The 22,028-nt window shown below is 42.7% G+C and overlaps 4 protein-coding genes across 8 annotated transcripts in view; 1 reads left to right on the forward strand and 3 right to left on the reverse strand.

Moving 5' to 3' along the window:
* The first annotated feature begins 19 nt into the window (after window positions 1-19).
* Window positions 20-3,222, forward strand: uba5 (ubiquitin-like modifier activating enzyme 5). Of its 3 annotated transcripts, XM_029457852.1 has the most exons (13): window positions 20-173; window positions 311-461; window positions 604-649; window positions 855-944; window positions 1,066-1,175; window positions 1,266-1,352; window positions 1,437-1,521; window positions 1,605-1,709; window positions 1,837-1,964; window positions 2,046-2,181; window positions 2,270-2,348; window positions 2,464-2,570; window positions 2,721-2,801. In XM_029457852.1, exons 2-13 carry the CDS (start codon window positions 379-381, stop codon window positions 2,799-2,801), a joined length of 1,137 nt encoding a protein of 378 aa, XP_029313712.1. In that variant the 5' UTR covers window positions 20-173; window positions 311-378. The 3 variants fall into 3 exon arrangements, with proteins under 3 accessions (XP_029313712.1, XP_029313710.1, XP_029313711.1); XM_029457850.1 differs by having other exon boundaries at window positions 21-461; window positions 2,721-3,222; XM_029457851.1 differs by having other exon boundaries at window positions 26-461; window positions 2,724-3,222.
* Window positions 3,182-13,351, reverse strand: nphp3 (nephronophthisis 3). 3 transcript variants are annotated; one of them, XM_029457843.1, is made up of 28 exons: window positions 13,245-13,351; window positions 12,342-12,674; window positions 12,106-12,231; window positions 11,869-12,019; window positions 11,556-11,708; window positions 11,154-11,287; window positions 10,672-10,832; window positions 10,396-10,552; window positions 9,907-9,981; window positions 9,622-9,792; window positions 9,414-9,517; window positions 9,154-9,268; window positions 8,911-9,054; window positions 8,732-8,829; window positions 8,487-8,589; window positions 8,279-8,361; window positions 7,868-8,006; window positions 7,221-7,385; window positions 6,981-7,075; window positions 6,752-6,874; window positions 6,468-6,657; window positions 6,009-6,250; window positions 5,750-5,825; window positions 5,533-5,660; window positions 5,057-5,297; window positions 4,798-4,923; window positions 4,534-4,649; window positions 3,182-4,454 (listed from the first exon to the last, which is right to left on the reverse strand). In XM_029457843.1, the coding sequence occupies exons 2-28, from the start codon at window positions 12,663-12,665 to the stop codon at window positions 4,286-4,288; spliced, it is 3,909 nt and encodes a 1,302-aa protein (XP_029313703.1). In that variant the 5' UTR covers window positions 12,666-12,674; window positions 13,245-13,351; the 3' UTR covers window positions 3,182-4,285. The 3 variants fall into 3 exon arrangements, with proteins under 3 accessions (XP_029313703.1, XP_029313704.1, XP_029313702.1); XM_029457844.1 differs by having other exon boundaries at window positions 7,868-8,003; window positions 12,342-12,743; window positions 13,245-13,335; XM_029457842.1 differs by having other exon boundaries at window positions 12,342-12,743; window positions 13,245-13,335.
* A 410-nt stretch (window positions 13,352-13,761) lies between these two features.
* On the reverse strand, window positions 13,762-14,982 carry LOC115025655 (uracil nucleotide/cysteinyl leukotriene receptor). Its single transcript, XM_029458071.1, has one exon. It carries the CDS (start codon window positions 14,716-14,718, stop codon window positions 13,804-13,806), a length of 915 nt encoding a protein of 304 aa, XP_029313931.1. The 5' UTR covers window positions 14,719-14,982; the 3' UTR covers window positions 13,762-13,803.
* Window positions 14,983-15,746: 764 nt separating this feature from the next.
* The window catches only part of kiaa1217 (KIAA1217 ortholog), an 81,395-nt gene continuing 75,113 nt past the window's right edge, over window positions 15,747-22,028 (reverse strand). The window contains exons 18-19 of the mRNA XM_029457477.1: window positions 18,457-18,588; window positions 15,747-17,428 (exon numbers count right to left, since the gene is read on the reverse strand). Of these exons, the coding sequence (XP_029313337.1) occupies window positions 16,895-17,428; window positions 18,457-18,588 (666 nt within the window). The 3' untranslated portion in view covers window positions 15,747-16,894. The remainder of the gene's footprint in view (window positions 17,429-18,456; window positions 18,589-22,028) is intronic.

Genomic DNA, 22,028 nt, shown 5'->3' on the forward strand with positions numbered 1-22,028 from the left:
TATCTTACGGATATTCAGCAGTTTCAAAACTGAAATGAACAGAAGTAATCCAGCAGTCAGGCCATATTATCTGAAACTGGTAAAATAATCCATTAATAATGTAGGAACACTTTTAGGTATTTGTACTCGTTTTCTACACGGACGTTATTTACGAGAACACACTGACAGCCGATGTGAGTTGTGAAGACGTGTACTTTCCGTACCGATTTAGCCGTCTAGACAGTTACTTTGCAGTATTTTTTATTGATAATATTACCCATAGTTTGTTCACACCGTTAAGCGATATCTGTTTTCCTAATGGCGACTGTAGAGGAACTGAAGCTGCGGGTGAGAGAGTTGGAAAATGAATTGATAAAGTGTAAGCAGAAGCAGTGTGCCATGGAGGATGCTCAACACCAGGAACTCCACAGACCAAAGATTGACAAAATGAGTGCCGAAGTTGTGGATTCCAACCCATACAGGTGACTTATTATTGATGATTTTGTTTGACAGAATTGGTCAGAACTGCTTATTGCGCTAAGAGGCTACGCCTTATGAGTCACTCATCCCATATGGTGGTACTTCATGGACCACAAGCTAATCTCAAGTGTGTTTTCATTGCAGTCGTCTAATGGCTTTAAAGAGAATGGGCATCGTGAATGATTATGAGGTATGATATGTAACTTTGTTTTTTTGTTGCATTGCAGTAACGTTACTTGAGTTTGTTGTCCCTGCTCTAACATAAATGATCAATAACATAACCTATTTATATAATCAGAACATGTCATGTCTCTCCCCTCCCTAATGAAAGGATGGTTAAAGGATTGTTTTTAGCATTGACGAGGATGAATAATCATCTTTAAATGTGTTGACAGAAAATCCGGACATTCACAGTCGCTGTGGTTGGTGTTGGGGGAGTTGGCAGTGTGACAGCTGAAATGCTCACTAGATGTGGCATTGGTAAGGTAATACAAACGTTTCCTTATTTCTTCTACATTTCCTTATACCCGTTTGTCTTGTTCAGTAGACTGTCTGCCTGTGCCTAACCCACTCTTGTCTATGTTTGCCCCATGTTTGCCCCATCAGTTGATCCTCTTTGACTATGATAAAGTAGAGCTGGCCAATATGAACAGACTGTTCTTCCAGCCTCACCAGGCAGGCCTCAGTAAAGTGGAAGCCGCAGAACACACACTGAGGTATACTATTGTCTAAATAATCCCCTTTTCCACCAAAATAGAGACATTCAGTTTCTTTTTTTCTTACATGCGACTCAATTTACCCAACAGGAAAATCAACCCAGACGTGTCATTTGAGATCCACAACTACAATATCACCACAATGGAAAACTTTACACATTTCATGGAGCGCGTCAGGTGAGCATTCCTAATGTCCAGTTTTATTATTCTCTTTTCTCAGAGGTACAGTCCTTCACAGCAACTAACTCTGTGTCTTCTCAGTTACGGAGGGCTGGACGAAGGGAAGCCGGTGGATTTGATCCTGAGCTGTGTGGACAACTTTGAGGCCAGAATGGCCATTAATACAGTAAGTGCAGCACCTTCACAAAGAGCAGAGCACTTTGTATGTTATTCTAGCAGACTGTATTCATTGTGTCATGTTTGCCACAGGCCTGTAATGAACTAGGTCAGATCTGGATGGAGTCTGGTGTCAGTGAGAACGCTGTATCAGGACACATCCAGCTCATCATTCCCGGAGAGACGGCGTGCTTCGCTGTATGTTTTCACACAAACATCTTTTCTTTACCTGTTTAACGTTGTTGTACCTCCTGCAATACTTGAACAACATTGTCCTGTGAGTTATAGTACTTACATTGTAATACAATAACATTTCCTTTGTTAGTGCGCTCCTCCTCTGGTGGTGGCCGCAAACATCGATGAGAAGACCCTAAAGAGGGAGGGCGTGTGTGCGGCCAGTTTACCAACAACAATGGGTGTGGTCGCAGGCATCCTGGTGCAAAATGTCCTCAAGTAAGATATACTTTCTTTATGGCCAGTGGGAAACCTAAAGGTTTGTCTGTATTAGTGAAGTTAAATTATTTTGTCTTTCAGGTATCTGTTGAAGTTTGGGACTGTCAGTTATTATCTGGGTTACAACGCCATGCAGGACTTCTTCCCCACCATGATCATGAGAGCCAACCCGCAGTGTAATGATCGCTACTGCAGGATACAACAGGAAGAGTACAAGGTGTGTGCTTGCTGGACTGGACTCTTACGTGGTGCTTGTTGGGAAAGCTAACAGTGTCTATCTGTGGGAATATTTCCCTTTTTTTTAGAAGAAGGAAGCCGAGCGGCCAAAGGTTGAAGTTGTACAGGAAGAGGAGGAGGAGGTCGTACACGAGGACAATGATTGGGGTGAGCAAAAACTATTCCAGCGACGTGTCATATCTGTAACCATCTGCTTGGATGTGTCATTGTACAACACAGTAAAGCACTGTTGTGTGTAATAACACACAGTTGTGTCGTGCAGGTATTGAACTAGTATCAGAGATCACTGATACGGAGTTAGAGGCTGCATCCGGTACTGTGCCTGACCTCCCAGAAGGCATTACTGTGGCTTACACCATTCCAGCTGAGGTTAGTATTCTGTAACAACACTGCCTTCACTGCTAGTTTGACATGTTTGAGCTTATTCACTTGAAATACTTCTATCTTTCTTCTAAAGAATGCAGCATCACAAGGTGACAGATCATCTACATTGTGACTGTTGTTTTCTCTTGTTTGAAGCAGAACACAGCAGGCGGGGAGACAGTGGGGGAGACGGAACAGAGCCTCGAAGACTTGATGGCTCAGATGAGAAAGTTGTAGGCGACATTTTGAAGATACATTTCTGTTATTCAGAAAAGACGTGTCTTTTTCTCACGCGTCTATAGCTCTGCTTTCTTTGATAACAAGCATCCTCATGAAAAAAGCCAATTAATGTCATATAAACAATTACAGAATGAACTATTCTAACAGCTTAAGAACAGAAATGCATGAAAAGTGCTTCTAATGACATTTCACACACACATGTGTAATTTGCTGACATAAGGGGACATAAGGGGTTTAGCACTGGGAGTTAGTCTTTACTAAACCAAGGATAATATCACTGTACATTAACATGTGTCACAATGATCAGTGAATGAGTGTCCCTCCCTGTAACGTGCGTGTCATTCACTCAGCTTTAAGCAAACATCAGCTGCAACATGTTTAAGTTGTCTCAATAAAATATTTATTAGATGGAATACAATCTTCTAGATATACTGGGTGTGATTTGTTGTTGTTGTCCTGTACAGCTTTTACAGATTTGAATTACATTAATACACACGTATATAAAAACACCTAAGATACACTATGTACTATATTGAGGCAATGAGACGATATGTTTTGGTACACCGGGTCTCTTCATGTACATTCAGTCAGACAACAAATCATTTCTGAATGGTACTTTAACCAGGACACTCATGCTGCACAATCATGGTTTTGGCAAATCCCTTAAAATCCATTTTGTAAATGAATAAATACACAAACATTTAGTTGTGTGAACTCGTCTTTGGTTCTACATTTTCTCCTTTTTAGATGACATACTTAATACTGGTACTGTAGGTAAACTTTATGTAATGTAAACACAAGTGTTATCTTAATGACATGCACACATTATTTAACAATATGCACATTTGATTTCGAGACGGCAGCTCTATGAATGTCGACTTAGCAACAAATCTGTTTGAAGTCTGAACAATTTTGGTAAGACAAAAGCATGATCAGACTGAGTTATGGAAATGTTTGATAGTTCATATTTCATCTAGAGGTCCTTCATTTAGAATCAAAGTTAAAGAATAATTCATTTGGTTCTCTTCCTGCCTGTAAACCTAGTAAAAGAAAGTTGTGAAAAAGTGCATAGAGTAATATCTGCTGTACATTGGAAAGCACAGAATGTGTCTTAATGAGTTTTATGGGTTATGATATGATGTATAAACCATCATGGCATTCCAAGAAGGCAAATTAATCTGTGATGCTATTTTGCTGACTGTGACGCATGTACATAGGATCAAAGTGTCTGAATGAACGATAAGTGTAAACCTGAGTGCCATGAAAAGGACAGATGTGACGGAGGTTTCTTAAATACACAGGTTTCACTCGTACTGGCAGGTTACAAACCCTAAAATCTCCATCTGGACAACAATCACAGTGCGAGGACCGGGATGGTTCCCGTCTTGATGAAACCATGGGGTCAGAAGTGTTTGTTATTCTATGGTAGTTACAGCTTTCAATACCTATATAGTTCTGTGGCAATACATGGCTGAACAGAGTCACCTCGGGGCATGTGGTGGGGGAGCAGGTCCCCTCAGACTGAACGTGTCCCCGCTGGAAGAGTGCCGTGACGGTGCGTTCCCACACACCAACGATGGCTCGGCCTCCTTTATCTCCATTGAACGTTTGTAAAGCTCTGCTGCGTTCTCAAAGTCCCCCTCCTCGTAGCTGTACACAACGAGAAGGAACACTTTTTATTTTATTCAATGCAACATTCAGGATTAAACTTCTGATGTAACCACGGTACCTCAGCACAGCCAGGTTTTTAAGGGTCTCTCCGACCCGCGGGTGAGAGCGCCCCAAACTATCCTCATACACTTTCAGCGCTCGTTCATACAGAGGCAAGGCGTCGCTGTGCTTCTTCTGTCAAGCACAAAGACATTCACAGTTAACTTTGCTAAAATACAGCTACACATACTCAATAAAACCAAATGGTGCGGATAGTTGTAAGGAACTATGCGGGTCGGGAACATGCGGTACAGGGTGAATTGAGTACGATGAACATTCTCACTAGTTGGCAGTAGATTACAGCCAGGTTGACCAGTGCTGTGGCCACACTGGGGTGTTTGGGCCCAAAACTTTTTTCCCTGATTTCCAGAGACAGCTCATACAGCGGCACAGCCTTTTCCAGCTTCCCCTGAACAACACACACACACACACACACACACACACACCTTCAAATCAGATTCACAGCCAAGGACCAACACAGAAGGAGCTGTTCATCAGACAGAATATTAAAGCTTCAGTGTCACCGGACACGTGTGTCTCACTCTGCGTTTATAGAGCATGGCGAGGTGTTTCAGTGTGTATGCCAGCGAGGGGTGGTCTGGGGACAAGGCCCTTTTGCGGATGTCTAGCGCCCTCTCATACATGTCCTCAGCCGTCTCATACTCCCTCCTCTCTGTGTGCAGCGCTGCCAGGTTGTTGAGGGACTGAGCACAGTCTGGGTGATCTGGACCGAGGACACGCTGACGTGTCTCCAGAGAGCGGGTCAAGAACATCTTGGCTGCACTGGTGAGGGCACAGGAGAGGCATTTTAGATATGTTGGTGGACACACAGATGAAGACTTAAGACAACTAAAGGAAACAAAACAACCCATCAACAATCAGATGCAAGGAGCAGGGAGGGAGACACAATTACACAATGAATGTCCATAAAGTTACAATTGTGTCTGTGTAGACGCCAGCTGTAACATCACTCTTGAATGTGATGTATATGGTGCCGTAATAAACATGTATTCCTTACTCCAGGTTGTTTTGGAGGTAGTACAGGACACCAAGTTCATTTAGTGTCTTGGCAGAGTCTGCAGAGTCTTTACCCGGCGTCAGCTCTTCCAGCTGCAGAGCTCTGCGCCTCAACAAAGTGAAGCCGTACTGGAAGGAGGAGTCGACAAAAGGCATTTACATTAGGACAGATTAAGTGAGTCTGACTGAACATGTGGGTATCTATGATAGATAAATACCATATGGCCTTTCTGGCGAGCAGTCTTCTGACGAATCTTCACTGACCTCTTCCTGAGTTTCTCTGCTTGTTCATACCTGATTGTAAAAATACCAGGTGCATGTATTTTAAATGGAATCCTGAAGGTTATTAAATCATCGACGTAGGTTGGATGCCAGTTTTTAAACACATTCCTGGCAGGGAGAATCAATAAACTATTCTAAATAAACAACAATTATAAGAAACATCATGTATGTCAACACCAAGAGAGAACTATTTACTTGTTTTGTTTCTGATAGAGCATGGCGAGTGACTCCAGCTCTCGTGCTACGCTGGCATGCTCAGCACCGTAGGCATTCTCACTTATCTCCAGGGCCTGCTTGTACAGCTGCTCAGCGTTGCCATACTTCTTCCACTGTACATAAACCGCAGCCAGCTGGTGCAGGGAGCGAGCGACGCTGGGATGGTCCGGGTCCAATGCTGTCTCCCTAATCTCAAGGGACCTCTGTAAAGGTGCTACGGCCTAGAAAAACAGACAGAGTCTAACATTTATGTAATTGTCAATATGTGCACTTTCCTAATAAAACAGGCGTGAGATAAAGTCTTTTTCATTATCTTATGTAAATCCTGAGGCTGCCTGGAAAAAGGAAAACTGCCATACAAGGTGAGGCAGTGGTGAACAACTGACATGTTGTTTTCAAAGGTAAAGCTCTTTAACATGCTGCGGCCACATATAATACCTGACTGGGGAGGCCCAGGTCTTTGAGGAAACGTCCCAAGGTCTCATACAGGTTTGCCAGCTTGGTCATGCCGTCTTCGCTCTCACAGCTCTTCTCGTAGTGTTTCAGGGAATCAAAGTACTCAGTGGCCATGGAGCTTTTGTCCTTGCCCACATATTGCCAGTAGGCTAGCAGCTCGGAGAAATGACCCCTAGGAAAAAACAAACATACATCTGTAAAGACTATATTTCAATAGATGTGGAAGGCTTCGCTATATCGGCGTGTGTGTATGTATGTCTATGTACCGCTTGTAGAGGTTTTGGGAGACAAACAGGTTCAAGAGGCTGAGCTGTAGTTTGGTCCGATCCTCCTGCTGTAGGAGCAGCCAGGGCAGCTCATCTGCCACACGCCACGTCACGCGGTCCTGGCTACACACACACACACACACACACACACACACACAATGACATGAGTTGTACTGACAGAAGAATGTGAGTTGGGTTCTATGAGAAGAAGACGATTACTCTCATGCACCTGAGTTGCTGACTGAAGTACTGTATGAGTTTCTCTCTGTAAGCAGCCGAGCTACTTCCTCCACCCAGGAACTCCAACCTCACAGCTTCCCAAGCCTGAAAGACAAACACACTTACAGGCAAAAACTTCAAAAATGGTCTATTCATACATTTTCTGTGCCAGGAATATCATACTTGTTTATGCATGATCTATTTTTAAGGACTTTGTGCTATAATCTTCTAGTGGTCAGAGCCCAGTTACCTGCAGGTGTTGAAACCTGATGAGCCCACAACGGAGGGTTACAATGCAGAGTCTGTTCAGGCGGTAAAGCAGAGAGGACAGGACAGGCAGCTCCAGTTCTGGGAAAAGGTCTAGTACCTCTGATTCACTCACTCCATTGTGGCTGGCACATACAAGGCACAGTATCTGAGGAGAGACAACAAAACAAGCACATATTCCTTTGATACATGGAGAAAAAAATGTATTAAATCAAAAGAAAGTGAACAGTATCACGAGAATACAATACAACATGTTGAAACAAGTAGCAAACACTTGCTATTAAAACCAATAATGATAGTAAAATTCTGTGTTTAAAGTGATAATCTCAAAGATTTCTATTTAAATAAATGTCTGTTAAGTCCCTATATATCGCCGAATGAGGTAACACAATGGGGATTGAGCTTATGGCTCACTTATGAAAGCTCTTGCTTTTGCAGGATTATGAACTGGGTGTCAGTTTGTGATTTTTCTTGGGAATATTGCTACAGTTTGGATCTCTGGGAAGTGAGTCGAAAACACACCTGCAATTACTGCTTATCGCCAGAGGTGTCGCCAAAGAGAACAAAACAGAGATTTTAATTTTAAGTGGAGAGAAGTTCATTTTGTTATTTTGTCCGGACATAGTTCACCTCTCTCATAATGTGTCGTTCTCTGTCTGTGTTGAGGGAGTTCAGTGTCATCTTGAGTGCCAGGCGGTAGAGTGACATGGTGTCCTGACACTGGAGACACTGCTCCAGGCTCTTCTCCAGTGAGCAACCTGGTATACTGCTGGGCAGTGACAAAACATGGCATATAATCCAAACAACATTTAAAAACACATGCAGCCGCACATTCAGAGACATCAACGTGAGACTTGAGGGGGGGTAAACTACTTTTAACCCAGATAAATCCACGTTTAAGGCCCTGAAGACTCTGAAGTCACAGAAAACCCAACATTTCATTGCAATGAAAAAAAGTGTTTTCTGGATGTTTTCCTTTAAACTGCTTTTACTTTAAAAAAGGACAACAAAGAAGCTGGTAGAACATGAACATGTACTAACCTGATGATCATTCTTGCCAGTAGTGTGACATACAATGCATTGCAGGTTGATGCAGAGCGACAGTGCCTTTCCAGCTTCTTCTCCTGGAACAAAGACACAACGTTTAAGAGTAGTATCCTCCCAAACAAAACAAACCTCGGCCAACAATTCCAAATGGTTTTTTTCACAATTTTTTTAAAAAGGGGGGGATGGTGGGACGTTCACTGACCTGGTCCTTGGTGAATTTCAGATCCATGCTCTGGCACTCTGCATCAACAACGCTCCTGACCTCTCTGGGACTCAGTGGGTCCAAGTGGAGCGTGGGCCATAACCTAAACAGACATGGTCACTGGATTACAGATGGCAATACTGCAGGAGCATATTTACAAGTATATTTACTTCATGGAAAGTAAATAAATAGCATTATCAAATCAATCAAACACATATAGAGTCAATTTAAGCTGAGTGTCTCACCTCCAAGCTTGAGGACACGTCTCTACATTCACAGACACCACCACTCTGACATTGACAGGGAGCGGGTCAATCAGCCACTTCATGTGTCTTTCTGCTTGCTGAAAATAGGAGGAAAAACTGTAGGGTTACTACTAGCTACTATATGAGACAAAACATGTACAGTCTAATGTGGACTGTACCTGTATTTGGTCAATGGAGTCGATGATGATGATGATGTTTCCTTGGTGGCGTGATGATAGTCTTTCAAGCCAGCGGGGAAACTCCTCTAAGATCTTACTGGGCTCCATGGACAAGCCAGAAATGGACCAGAAGTGCTGCAGCAGCTATGTGACAGCAGACAGAAAACGTTCCCACAGTTAATCCGAGTCTTCACTGGAGGCAAGCCTTCGGAAGAGCTACCGAGAGACAGAGAGAGCCCTTACTTTGACTGTGAGGCGTTTGATAATGAGAACCGGCTCTGAGCTTGTGGAAAGTGGGCGACCAACAAAATGATAAAGAAACAAGGTGTTGGGGGACTGCTTCTGCTGCTGCTCGATCCTGAAAAGGATTAAAGAATGAAGATTAGATAATGTCCTGTTGTAGGATGACACTGCAAAATGCAATGGTGCCAGAATAGTTTGAGTTAAGAAGAGTCTAGCAGTTAGGGGACATATTACACGTAACTGAATGAATAAGTTCTCACCATTTGGAGAGCAGGAGAGACTTTCCTGAGCCTGGACCCCCAGACACCAGCAGAGGAGGGGTGGGAGGAGGAGCAGCTATCATATCATTCAAACGATCTATATACTGAGGAGGACAACAGATACAGCACAGACGTAAAGAGATTAAAGAATAAAAGATTAGATCGGACAAGATTAAGAAAGCTAAACAGAGGAAAAGATCCGCCGGACCTTCTGGAAGCCTAACTGGGAGGTGGTGCAGCTACAGGCCTGCTGGTAGGACTCAATCTGTTCCTGCTCATCATGCAGGTCCCACAGCACATCGCCTGAGTCTTCTTCACGTCCCTCCTCTATCTCAGAGTCCTTAGAGTCGACATCTGCTCCTTCAAGACACAGCAACTCCTGCATGGTGAGGGTAGAAGATAAAAAGTGGTCGTGACCGGAGGGACGCACGTAAATCAGTGGACACACAACACGATTGAGTGGATAAAAAGAAAAGACTGAAGCAGTCTGTACCTGTTTTATGACTTTTTCCAGTTGACAATAAATGAGGTCAGCCCCCTCCTCTACAGAACCACTATGATCCACCACCTGGGTGAATGTTCAAAACATGTAAGCACAACAAGCAGTGCGTGGCCTCCAGCAGCCAGGAGAATACACCATGTCAACTTTACAAAGGCAACAAACACAAAACCTTTCCTCGCTGTTAATAATGTGAAGTTAAAGTACTCTGAATAATAAAGGCTATTCCTCACACAGCACGTGCATATTCTCATGACCATAAATGTCATAACCATTTATAGTCCTGCACTTTTATCTAACCTTGAATACATTGTGAAGTACTTCCTTCTCTACTGTATACGTTTGCTTTGTTCATTTAATACATCACACACACACACACACACACACACACACACACACACACACACACACACACACACACACACACACACACACACACACACACACACACACACACACACACACACACACACACACACACACCTTGACTTTAGCAGCCTTGTCTGCAGCATTGATCCTTTCTAGCAGTTGCCTGGTGGCTCCAGTCAAATTGGGATCTTCTTCAGTCCTGAGGTAGAGCACCAGTGGATGGCCATCTGGGTTCTTCACAAAAGCCTCCTCACAATCCTCCACCACAGAGCTACCCACATGCACGAATATCAGAAGACATTTTCTCATTAAAACAAATGAAATAATGTACAACCTTAACTGCCTGGGGATATCCTAGTGAGGGTATGTATACTGTAGGACTTACTGTACCTAGTGACAGTAGATTTGACAAGAAGCACACACACGGAGCTCCTTTCAATCTCCTGCTTGCGCTCCACATCATATGAGGCGGCATTCTCCTCTGGGAAGCAGACATTCAGGTAGAAATGGCCTAAACTCTCACACATTCTCCGTAACACAGGTGAGTGTTTCTGCAATGAAAACATGAAGCAAGGATTAATGTCAGTTCTAAACCAGGTTCACTCACAATAGTCTTCTAAGAGCCCGAAATTCAGACTAGCCAATTGACCAAATGTATTTCCTGAAGGTAGATTAAAGGTAATGTAAGACTAAATTAAACCTCTATGAGACCGTATGCATAAAAAAAACCAACAAGCACCAAAGAGCAAGCAGTACCTCTGTAATATGGTTTTGCAAAAATGCCCCATAAAGATGAAAAATAGTGTGCCACAATATCCCATGAAAACAGCACAATTATAGTTTTTTTTATACTTATATTGCCTCTAACCAACCTTAATAAAGACATCAAGCTCAGCTTTGGTCTCCTGGGTAAAGATTAGGTAGCAGCGCACTGTGTTACTCCATAAAGCCTGGGGCACATGAGGGGAGACCTGAAGCAGACTGGCCACTGCAGCATCCCAGTCATCTGACACACACACACACACACACACACAGATGAGAAAAGTTACAAGACAAACACGTGAAGAGGTAAGTGAATGCATACTTCAAACGTAAAAAGTACACACACATAAATACATAAAAATCAATAAAGTTATAATAAATGTAAGTATAATTTTTCCAGCGTCACAGTAGCCACTGAGGCCATAGGGTAAACATGTTGTACTACCTTTGCATTGCCTACAACCATACATGACGCATCCCTTCTTTGTATAAACTTATTTAAGTTTACTTACCTCTGCTCACATTTGCAAAGGGTCCCTCCACATCTATCAAACTGTGGGCAAATTCCGGTCCTCGGAAGGTCTGTTGCAACTGCATCATGCTACCCATAGAGGGCTCACTTCCCAGCACACCACCAGACCAGTACTCACACTGCGTCCCTGCAGCTAAAGACATACAGTGAATAAATAATACAATGCTTTGGAAGATTTCATCACACAAAACAAAACCTTAGATTTTGTATTTTAATGGCAAATATTACTGGGACGATGGATGAATAAAACAAAGAAAAGAAAAAGTCCCACATTGTGGATTTCTGGGTCTTACCAGTGACAGTGGTTTGGTTGTCATCTGAGTCAGAATCATTTAGGTCATAAACCTGGATACCCTGAGCCTGCAACTGTTGCAATTTGGCCTCCAAATCCCTTTTGGCCCGCAGGAGATCCTGAATCTCTTTTTCTTTTGTCTCCCGGAAGATCTGAGGGTGATTTAGCCAATTGGTTAGGGTTGGAATCATGATTACAGGAGAGAATGCTGCACAGTAACACACATGGTGTGGTTTACCTTAAACTGCCGTTTTACTTTGTCTCTGTCATGTTCAAAGGTGGCAGCCCTTTCCATAGCTTGGTACTTTGCCTCAAGAGCACTCTCTTTTTCTCTAAGGATCTTCTGGTAGGTCTTCTGCAGAGCCTGTTGTCACATTAAGAACGATGAATACCATCAAAAGAACTGTTATAACATCCATAAACCTTACAAGTCGGTAGTAGTAATCTCAGTAGTATCCATTTAATTCATTTCACCTGTAGCTCAGCCCTCAGCCTCTTGTTCTCCTCATCCAGCTTGGCCTCCTTCTTTTGCATAGACGAGATCTCGTTATTCTTGCTGACACGGAAGATTTCATACTCTTTACGGAGTCTTTCATACTCAGCAGCGTACTCTAGATCAACAGAACCTGTGGATTTAAAACTGGCCCCAATCACCCGAGGTGCTCTGCGAAAGGAACTGCGCAGGAGTCGGGCTTTGGGCTTGACCTCCACTGGGATCTCACAGGCTTCTCCTCCTTCACCCCCGTATCCATCCTCAATCACCTCTCCTGGGCTGACCAAAGAGGATGCAGTGCCCATGGTGGCAGCCTAAGGTGTAAAAAGTAGTAGTAGTAGGAGTTGTCAGCCTTCTCGGATGTCCATAGTTGCTCCTGTGGGCTGAAAGACAGGACAAGGGATGCATAGTGAAAACTATTGAACCTAGGCTGTAGAAGATGATTGCGATTGACATTTCTGTGTCCTAATTTGGTTTCTCCGTGCTGTATCACAAATGAAAAACAGCTAGTCAATGTCAATAGTTACAGCCACAAAGCTAACTTGCTTTCTACTGAAACAACGGTTCATACGACCGTTATTTTTCCAGCCGCAGCTGGAAGTGCCATAACGCTAACGTGTTCGCAGTTAACGTCACTAGCTTAGCTAATTAGCTAGCGACTTCTACCTGACAATAACAATAACGGCGGTTGTAAATTAACTTGTTAGCTAACTTCACATTTTCGAAATATCTGTTCAACACGCTCGTCGCGACATTTTATTGGTGTAAAAGACTTAAGGATTTACGCATTCACTTCTGTTCATGTTTTAGCTTGGTCATAATGTTAACTAAAAGTCCAAGTACAAACATATGCAGCTACGTTAAACAAACAAGAAGACACTCACGGTCCGCTCCCTTCACAGCTTCTTCCTGGCTGCCTTGGTAACAAGTCGATAATACGGGTGCCCGCACAAGTCAAACTGAGCAAAAGCGAAATGTTCTTGAAAGTACGGTAACTGCGCAGAGCCCTTCTAGCAGGTATTGTATTAGGGCTCACGTTTTTGAAAATTCGTACCATTGATTCCTCGAATTATTTACTAGTGCTATAATATATACATGTTTCAGTCATATTTTTTTTGAATGGTCCAGCAGAAAAAGTGTGTAAGGTCTGTGTTTGAGTATTTGTGAGTTGTATTGAATAAGTTGCTGACAAGATGAATGGTCTGCAGTTGTTCTTTTTAACTTCCTCAACAACTTTACTGATCTAAAAGTAGAAATAAAATGATGCAACTGTTTCACAGGTCTTTCATGTTGGCCTAAAATCTGAACTACTGCAAAATGGAAGTTCATTTGTTTGTGTCCTTAGGTTACTATAACAAATGAGCAAGATCAATCTTACACCCAATTACACACAGAAGAGGATAATTTTGTACACATATTTATTGTCTGCACATGTGTTATTGATCATCTTTTACAGAACAGCTGCTGCAATGTATCCCTGTATGCACGGTTGAGGAAGAAGTACATCACAGGATCCAGTACACCACTGACACAGGTCAGTGCAGATGTGATCCGATTGGCTCTTCCCAGTGACTCGAGGGTTGCTGCGGTCATATGGCCATGACCATGGCTTTCAATGTAGATCACCCTACTCACATGGTAGGGTACAAATGCAAACAGGAAGTTCATCACAATGAGGATGATCATTCTTATAGCGTTGTCCCTCACTGGCCGTTCTTCCCGTTGTGTGATTGTCCTGAGTTTCAACAGAATTAGTATGTAGGAAACCACTATGATGGTGAGAGGAATAACAAATGCCACAATAGTGGAAACTAAAGCCATGGGAGATGTCTTTTCTAAGTACAGCTTGATGCAGATGCCAGTTGAGTTGTTTGTCACATTCTTTTTAGAGAAAAGTATAGGACTCATACACACAATAACTGTCACCCAAAGTATGCCCACAACTACCTTTGCATACAAAGCCTTCCTTACTGACTGTGATTTTATAGGTAGAACCACAGCCATAAATCTGTCCAGGCTAATGAAACTCATTAAGTACAGGCTGCAGTACATGTTAAGGTAAAAGAGGAAGCCCGCTAGTTGACAGAGGACATGCCCAAAAGGCCAGTGGCTGTCTGACAGGTGGTAAACTATACGCATGGGTAAAATGAGGATGTAAGAGAGGTCTGCCACAGACAGGTGCCTGAGGAAGACCTTAAATGAAGATGTGCTCGCCTGACGAAAGAACGCCCACAGCGCCAGGGCATTCCCAGGCACAGCAAAGATGAAAATCAGGATGTAAAATGTTGAAAATACAATGTTCTCTTGGTGGTAGTCACTGCCATAGAAGCCCTGCATCTCTTCCACAGAGACGTTCATTGTTGTTGTGGAGAGGATCAGCCTGTTGCAGCATAGACACAAATAACCTGTTATGATGATAGCCTAGTCAAGTGATTCACCAAATCATACATTGTTATAGCATAACAAAACTAAGAACGCACAATGTGTGTGTGTGACAAATGATGACTTCCGTGGAAATATGACAAAACTACATAATGTATGCACATGAGGCTAACAGGAACTGTCACAGACACAGTGACATTTCAGCCAACATTAAACCTTGTCCTGTCTGCAGTATTGACTTTGTAGCAGTTTCCAGGTGTACAATGTATGATATAATGACTTTGTTATAGTAGTTACAGCAGTAGATATTGCAGGCATATATTTAAAAATAAATATATTTAAGTCAATTGTTTTATGGGCAATAGATTGTCCTGCAGAACTACCTTGTAAGTGCGTGGGTCTTTGTTGGAGTAATTGTGAGTTACATTGAATGAGGAAAAAAATACCAATGTAATTAAATGTAATGACACGTCCCCCTGAACCCGTTAATGGCTTTAACATTTGTTATCAATTAATATAAAAAAACCGACATTTTCTAAAGATGACCAAGTGCTCTGTGGCCGTTAATAAAAGAATGTTTCAGATAGTTGAAATGCTTACATGTACAAAGTGGTGCTACAAGCTTTAGCATGGTTTGTAGTTGAAGCACCACTAATCTTTGTACTTTACTATCAAATCATGTATTCCAGCGCAAGATTGTAAAGAGTAAATTTAGAGCATATAGCCCTCACGTGCATCATTGTGTCAATAATCCTTAATATCGTCGATATTCATATTCTTACCTTGAATCGTAGACACTGAATGTCTTCTTCTCTATATTTGCTATTAGTCAGAGAAGTCAGGTGAAGTGAAAGAGAGAACTGCTCTTTTACGTGTCCCCGCACACACACACACACACACACACACACACACACACACACACACACACACACACACACACACACACATAGACTCAACCCCTTAGGAATTTAGCAGGAAGCCAGAAACCACCAACAATAAAAAGATTGAAGCTAAATGCATTACAAGCATGCAAGTCTTTATTTTTGCTACTCCGACACAGTTTTTGTCCTTACCACATTGCTCCTTTATAGTATGATTTAAAGCTTTACAAAAATGAGAGAAAACCAGATATTTACAAAATCTATCTGTGCAAACATAATTCTTCTTTTACACCACTCTCCTAAAGTATTTGAAAGGCATGCATACAAATAAACTTTGGTATGTTAACAAAACTACTTATTTTCTTAGTAGAAGCATATATGTACATGTGGTAGAACTGATTCACTTTGTTTTTAGTACAGTTTACATTTAGACAACAATACATGTTAACTTAACAAACCAAGACCAGCAGTACAAACACTGAGGTCGTCAACACTTCAGCCATCACACAAGAGAGTACATGTAATTTCCCCTAAATCTTGTGACTGGGTCAGGCCTGAAGTGAGTCATTATACAACAACTTTGGCAAATAGGCACACTAAAATGAAAACTTGTATTACTTATGATACCAGTTTTACAGATCTGTAAAATAAATTGGCAGTTCAAATGGGTGAAAAATGAGAAAATACTCTTAGAAAGCAGAAGTTAATAATGAATTCAACTTTAAAATGTCTGTATACACTCATAAAAGGCATTTACAAGGGCTGTGTTGTGTCTGGCAACATAAGAAACATAGAAGATTAAATATACTATGATTATTCAATCTCTGGTTTGAAAAATAAAACAACATTTGTACATGGTATTTTGTGATTGTACATCAACTCTATGTTCCCTATTCATAGCTACAGCAAGAAAAATAGATTTTCAACACCATGAGAGACTTCCACTTCAACTACAAAGTGGTAAAAACTAAATTCCATTATAAAATATTTTGTCAGAACATGTGGTACACCTCCAAGAAAGAATCAGAATCCAAGTAAGTATGTTTCAAAACTGGAAATTGCAACTTAAAAGGAGATAGAAGCATCGGTGCGAGAATGCCAGTGTCAAATAAAACATGAAGAGGGGGGGAGTGAATCATTTAATACTTTTACAAAAAAGTTCAAAAACAGAAGAGAGAAGAAAAAAAAACAGCAAACCAAAAGTATATAAAATGAAACATGACCAGCTCTACCTGCTGTGTGGTAAAACCAGAGCGGGGGCGGTAACGGGGCTAGGTAGTGTCCTTAGCTGCTGTGGCTGTTGGGATGCAGGATTTGCCGTTGCTGCCGTTGTGGGACCTGTAGCTGGTGAAGCTGGGGGTGTGTATGGTGCGGATGCTCTTTCCACCTGGGCCCAAAGGTGTGGGCGACAGAGGGGAGGGGGAGGAGGATGAAGAGGAGGAGGAGGAGAATGAAGAGGAGGAGGAGGAGTGCACTCGACCATTCTGAGTCTGCGAGGAGAATGAAAGAGCTTTACCTGTGTGCTGTGAGGGTGTGGGGAGTTTGAGGGATCCGTTAGACAGGGAGGGGATGTGGGAGGAGGGTTGGGAACCGGAACGAGGAGCGTGAGAAGGCAGGGTGGAGGACTTTGTCAAAGAGGAGGAAGAGGAGGAGGAAGGGTTAATGGGATTAGTAGCATCTGAGTTTGGTGCAGACTGGGGGCTGCCTTTAGTAGAGCTAGGATAAAAAGCAGGGATTTTAGAGATGGGAATAGTAGGGGAAGTAGTTTTATGATCCCCTCCCACTCTTTTAGCACTTCCGTTAGCCTGCAAACAGAGATGCCAAAACAGATACTGGTTGTCAAAAAGAAATGTGGTCAAATAATGCATATAAAAAGGTAAGACGATGTTAAAAAAACTACAAATTATGCACATAAACACACTAAGACTACACAAACATTATTATTACTGAGACACAACTAAAAGACACCAAAACATATACAGAAGGCTGCTTTTTCTAGGTTATATGAAGGGTGAGACATGTTACAAAGACACAGAACACTGCAGAGGTTAGACTGTGCCGTGGCAGGCAGGAGGAGCATCTCTACAGAGCTGCCTGTGTTAGAGTTAGACCCCGTAAAGGGGCTGTGGGGGGGAGGGGGGGGGGGGGGGGGGGATTCACAAGGCAAAGATGCATACGAAGGCTGGATAGAATTAGATAACAGTGTTAGGAGTTTGAAGAGTTGGAGCAGACAGGGGAGATGTGGCCTGGTATTCCACTGAAACTGACGGTGCAAGATGGTGAGTTGTGGCGTGGTCTTGAGGGTAGGGAAATATATCACCGCAAGGTTAAGAAGCTGTGCAGTAATGTTGGTTTTGAGCAAAAGTGCATTGTGAAAAGGGAGGAGCATAGCCGAAAAGTCAGTTAGGTTTGTTTTTTTAACAGAGCCATAAGCATCCTTGGATTTTGGCAACACTGTGTAGGAACTCAGCTGTGATGGGAACTGGAGATGTGATGACAACTCAGATGATGACAGGGTAGGATTCCACTTTTCTTTGCCATTTTTTTGTTTTTAGTCACCAACACAGTGAAAACCATGAGCAGTGTGGACATGCAAAAGCATACAGTACAGTGATGTTATGGGGTAACAGTCAAAAGTCAAACATGCCTTCTTGTCAGCGCAAACTCAAGAGAAATAACAGATCCATGGTGACTTTATTTTTTTTCAAAAACATTTCAAATCTCACAGCTTTGGTAGTCTTTTTTTTCCCCCTCTAATAATACATGCCTCATATTTTTCATCCCTATATTTTTGTTTCCTCTAGTCTCTGGTAAGGCCCTACAGTAAAACTACCTGTCGGAACTGCCTCTGAGCGTCCTGCAGTTTTTGCTGTTTTCCTGCTTTGTCAGTAGTACCCGGTGACTGCCTGGACTTCGCAGACAAAGGGACGGGCATCCGACTAGTAGGGGAAGCGACACTGGCGTTCTGCAAGGGGATCCAAACGAAAAACAAAGAAATAAAACAAAAGAAAGAAAAAAACACACACCATACAGGAAGTATGAAAAATCAAGGCACTAACAGGTAACACCTCAACGATCAACACCATTGAAAGATCATGCACCCAGTGGGACCATAAACCTTTAAGTCAATACACAGTAGTACATGCAGTCAAGAGTAAGGAAGAGATCAGAGCGTAATCATCTTGAGAGTGTTGATGATGACTTTGCCACTTGCTGAAACCCTCAGAGGTTTAGCAATGAATTGAAGGAGAAATATGGTAGCCAGGAACCCAACAAAATGCCACTCCCAATCATGTCACCATGATTTCACAGAGGGAAAAAGCCGTGGGGGACATTTCCGACATTTCCAAGCACCTGTGGAGGGGATTAATGATTTTGTAATTTCAGTGGTTAGGGTTGGAATGAAGGTAGGTTGTAAACTGAAAGAGAAGGACCCAAAGCCTCCCGGAGCAACAAGAGCTAGAGAGAGACCTGTTGTACGGTGCTAGGGGCACTGGGGACAGTGGCGGTGGTAGTAGTAGGGATGACTACAGGGCGAGGAAGGAGCTGAGGTTTAGTCTTCTTCTGCAATAAATCTTTGCTGGATACCTTAGGGCCTGACCCTCTGGAGGTAGGGAGAGAGGAAGACCTCTTCAGCCCCACTCCTTCTGAGCTTTTCCCATTCCCTGCTTTAGCTTCCTCTGTGACGACTGACTCCCCTGGGGAGCAGGGTCCCATCTCACTGATAGTGGTCTCCAGTTGCTTGATGGTCTGCTCCAGGCTGTCCAGTGTCTTGTAGGTGTTCTTCCGGATCTCATCCGTCCTGCAGAGGGAGTCGGAGTTCTGCCTCTTCAGCGTGTCGGAGCCTGTTGCCTTGGGAGCGTCTGCTGAGGTTTTTGAGCGCGTAATCTCATATCTCTTCGCTTCTTTGTGCTGCCTGATAGTACCATCAGATTCCTCCTCGTCTTCATACACAACCACCTGTAAAGTCTTCTTGCCTGACTTGGTGCCCGTGCGAATCGCCTGGGTCAAAGCCGCCAGCTGTTTCTTAGGGAACTTAAACTTGAACTTCTTCTTACCATCCTGCTTGGCATCACCATTTGACTCTGAGTTCACTCCACTGTCCGATGGCTCAGAGATCGAAGATGAAGATGAGGATGATAAGCTAACGTGGTCTGAAGTGACAACGTTTTTGCCATCAACCACCTCGGCCTTCCCCGCTTTAACCTGCAGCCAATCGCACCTCTCCGTGTCTGACTCCTCACTCTCCTCCTCGATGCACTCTGCCGCCAGCATCCTGTCCAGTTCCTCCTCACCTTCAAAGATTGTGGAAAGGCGCTTGTACGCAGAACGGATGTCCATGGGCTCGTCAAAAATGATGATGACGGGCTTCTTGTTGAAGCCATTATCATGTGGCGACGTTGGATCCGTTGTGGTGTTCCCTCGGTTAGTGGCGTTACCTACAGTAACAGTTTGGACCCTTCCTTTCTTGGCATTGACCAGTTCCTGGTACTCGCCACTGGACAGGGCCTGAACTTTGCTGTTAGTGATCATAAATGCTATGTTGTCAGGGGGTGGTGGTGCCTCTTCTCCGGGTAAGTCAGGACTAAGACTAGCCTCCTCATCGACCTCCTCGCAGTTAGCTTTAGGTGGATCCTCACTCTGAGCTTTATTTGGTGGCGCAACAGAACTTTTGGGCGCCTCTCTTATGGTACTGGTTGTTGTGATTGCCACAGGCTCAGGTATTACTTTCTTAGTGGAAGAAACATGTTGCTGGATGACTTTACTCTTCTTTTCAGTGTTAATTTTGTTGAGGATTTTTCCCTTCTCCATTTCTGCACTGGTCTTCAAGGATTCGGAGCGCTTAACCTGCTTCCTTGGAAGTTTGAATCCTTTCAGTCCCACAGGTTTAGGTGATATAGGTGGAGGTGTTGTAGGTGGGGGTGATTTGGGTAGTGGAGACAGTGGCGGCTGCTGCTGCTGGCTTGGAGAATTGTCGTTAACATTGACATTTGACACCTGTGATGGAGGCTGTGTGGGGTCTCGGTGTTCGGGGATTTCCTCCGTTCCTGAGGGGGGTGGATGCTCTTTGGGAATCTGACCAGTCACATAGTATATGACCTGAGAAATAAAGAAGTAGCTGTTTAAAATCCCTCAAAATCATACGTTAAATATACATTAATATAATTGTATGAACAGAAAGTGACACATACCCCTTGGCTCTGTCGAACAGTAGTATTCCCATTTTCATCTGTGTCTGGATCTTTCTCCTCACGTGTGGACTCTGAGCTCTGCTAGGACAGTGTTTGAGGGAATAATATTACTGTGCAACTGGTGTGTCAGGTTGCTATGGGTTAAGTGTGAACGCACATACATTATTGAGTTAGCATCTGCGGTATCAACACTGCATTAGGCAATTACCTTCTATAAGGCAACAGCAAAAATATTTACAGTATCTACAGTTTCAAACCATATAACATCTTTTTTATATGCTGTTCTGATATTAAATGCAAGTTGCATCAAAATGCATGCAGGGAAAATTAATGTTACTGTTTGAAAACTAAGACTATAAGCTGCTTTAATTTACAACAGCCAAACCAGCTTCTTTTTGATGGCTTAAACCTGTTTGTCCTTTTTGCACTTCCACTGTTGATAATACAGAAATTAATCATTATATCATATATATTTATATGTTCCAAGAAACTGTCTTTACTTCTGGTTTGTAGTTCTTATTTTATCAATGTGTATACATCCTATTTCCTGTGGTAATACCATGCAAAGCGCATCTCACACTACTATTACCTAATGGGCAATATTTTATGTGTTATTATTTATAGTGATTAGTAGCTACTTCTAATCTATACTTCTGAGCTGATTACATTTAGATCACATGTTTTAAACTGGCTGTGAATTAGTCAAATATGTCCACTTTACCACATCAATTGACAAAATAAATCATATTAATTGTGCATATTGTCTAACCTAAATGTGAAAAAATATAGGGTTGTGCTTGTTATATAGGTGGAAAGCTGGGAAAGCAGACTGAAGTCAAGTCAAGAGAAACAGAAAAGTAATCCCTCAGAAAAGTATACATTGGGGAGAGTAGCATGCAAAGTGGAGACCTCTAGTGAACCAAGTCTGCAAAAACAGGTTGTGTCTGCAAAGTGACTTTTAATTACGTTGTTCCTCTCAATTGTCAATCGTTTCAGGAATAATTGTTCTGCTGATTAAGTATGAAGACATGTAATTAAAGAAAGACACAAGACGATTGAATTGCCTGTAGAATACAGTGCCGAGGTCTTTATTGACAAGTGATAATTAATTCAGTGGCAAAACACATCATTGTCTGGTCCCGGCGCACAAAAGACACAGCATCTTTTCAGAGGCTTCATTTTATGCAGACTTAATCCTGAAATATATTCAGGC

The sequence above is a fragment of the Cottoperca gobio genome, chromosome 20, assembly GCF_900634415.1.
Source record: "Cottoperca gobio chromosome 20, fCotGob3.1, whole genome shotgun sequence".
Classification (NCBI taxonomy): Eukaryota; Metazoa; Chordata; class Actinopteri; order Perciformes; family Bovichtidae; genus Cottoperca; species Cottoperca gobio.

What these genes read in the sequence shown, in the direction of transcription:
- LOC115025655 (XM_029458071.1), bottom strand. Translation starts at nt 14,718, where the DNA reads ATGAACGTCTCTGTGGAAGAGATGCAGGGCTTCTATGGCAGTGACTAC.
- nphp3 (XM_029457843.1), bottom strand. Translation starts at nt 12,665, where the DNA reads ATGGGCACTGCATCCTCTTTGGTCAGCCCAGGAGAGGTGATTGAGGAT. An exon ending in CAACCAAACCACTGTCACTG is followed by an intron (nt 11,709 to 11,868) that starts GTAAGACCCAGA and finishes GTATGTCTTTAG; the next exon opens with CTGCAGGGACGCAGTGTGAG. An exon ending in CCATGCTCTATAAACGCAGA is followed by an intron (nt 4,924 to 5,056) that starts GTGAGACACACG and finishes TGTGTTGTTCAG; the next exon opens with GGGAAGCTGGAAAAGGCTGT.
- uba5 (XM_029457850.1), top strand. Translation starts at nt 298, where the DNA reads ATGGCGACTGTAGAGGAACTGAAGCTGCGGGTGAGAGAGTTGGAAAAT. An exon ending in CCAGAATGGCCATTAATACA is followed by an intron (nt 1,522 to 1,604) that starts GTAAGTGCAGCA and finishes TGTTTGCCACAG; the next exon opens with GCCTGTAATGAACTAGGTCA. An exon ending in CTGGTGCAAAATGTCCTCAA is followed by an intron (nt 1,965 to 2,045) that starts GTAAGATATACT and finishes TTTGTCTTTCAG; the next exon opens with GTATCTGTTGAAGTTTGGGA.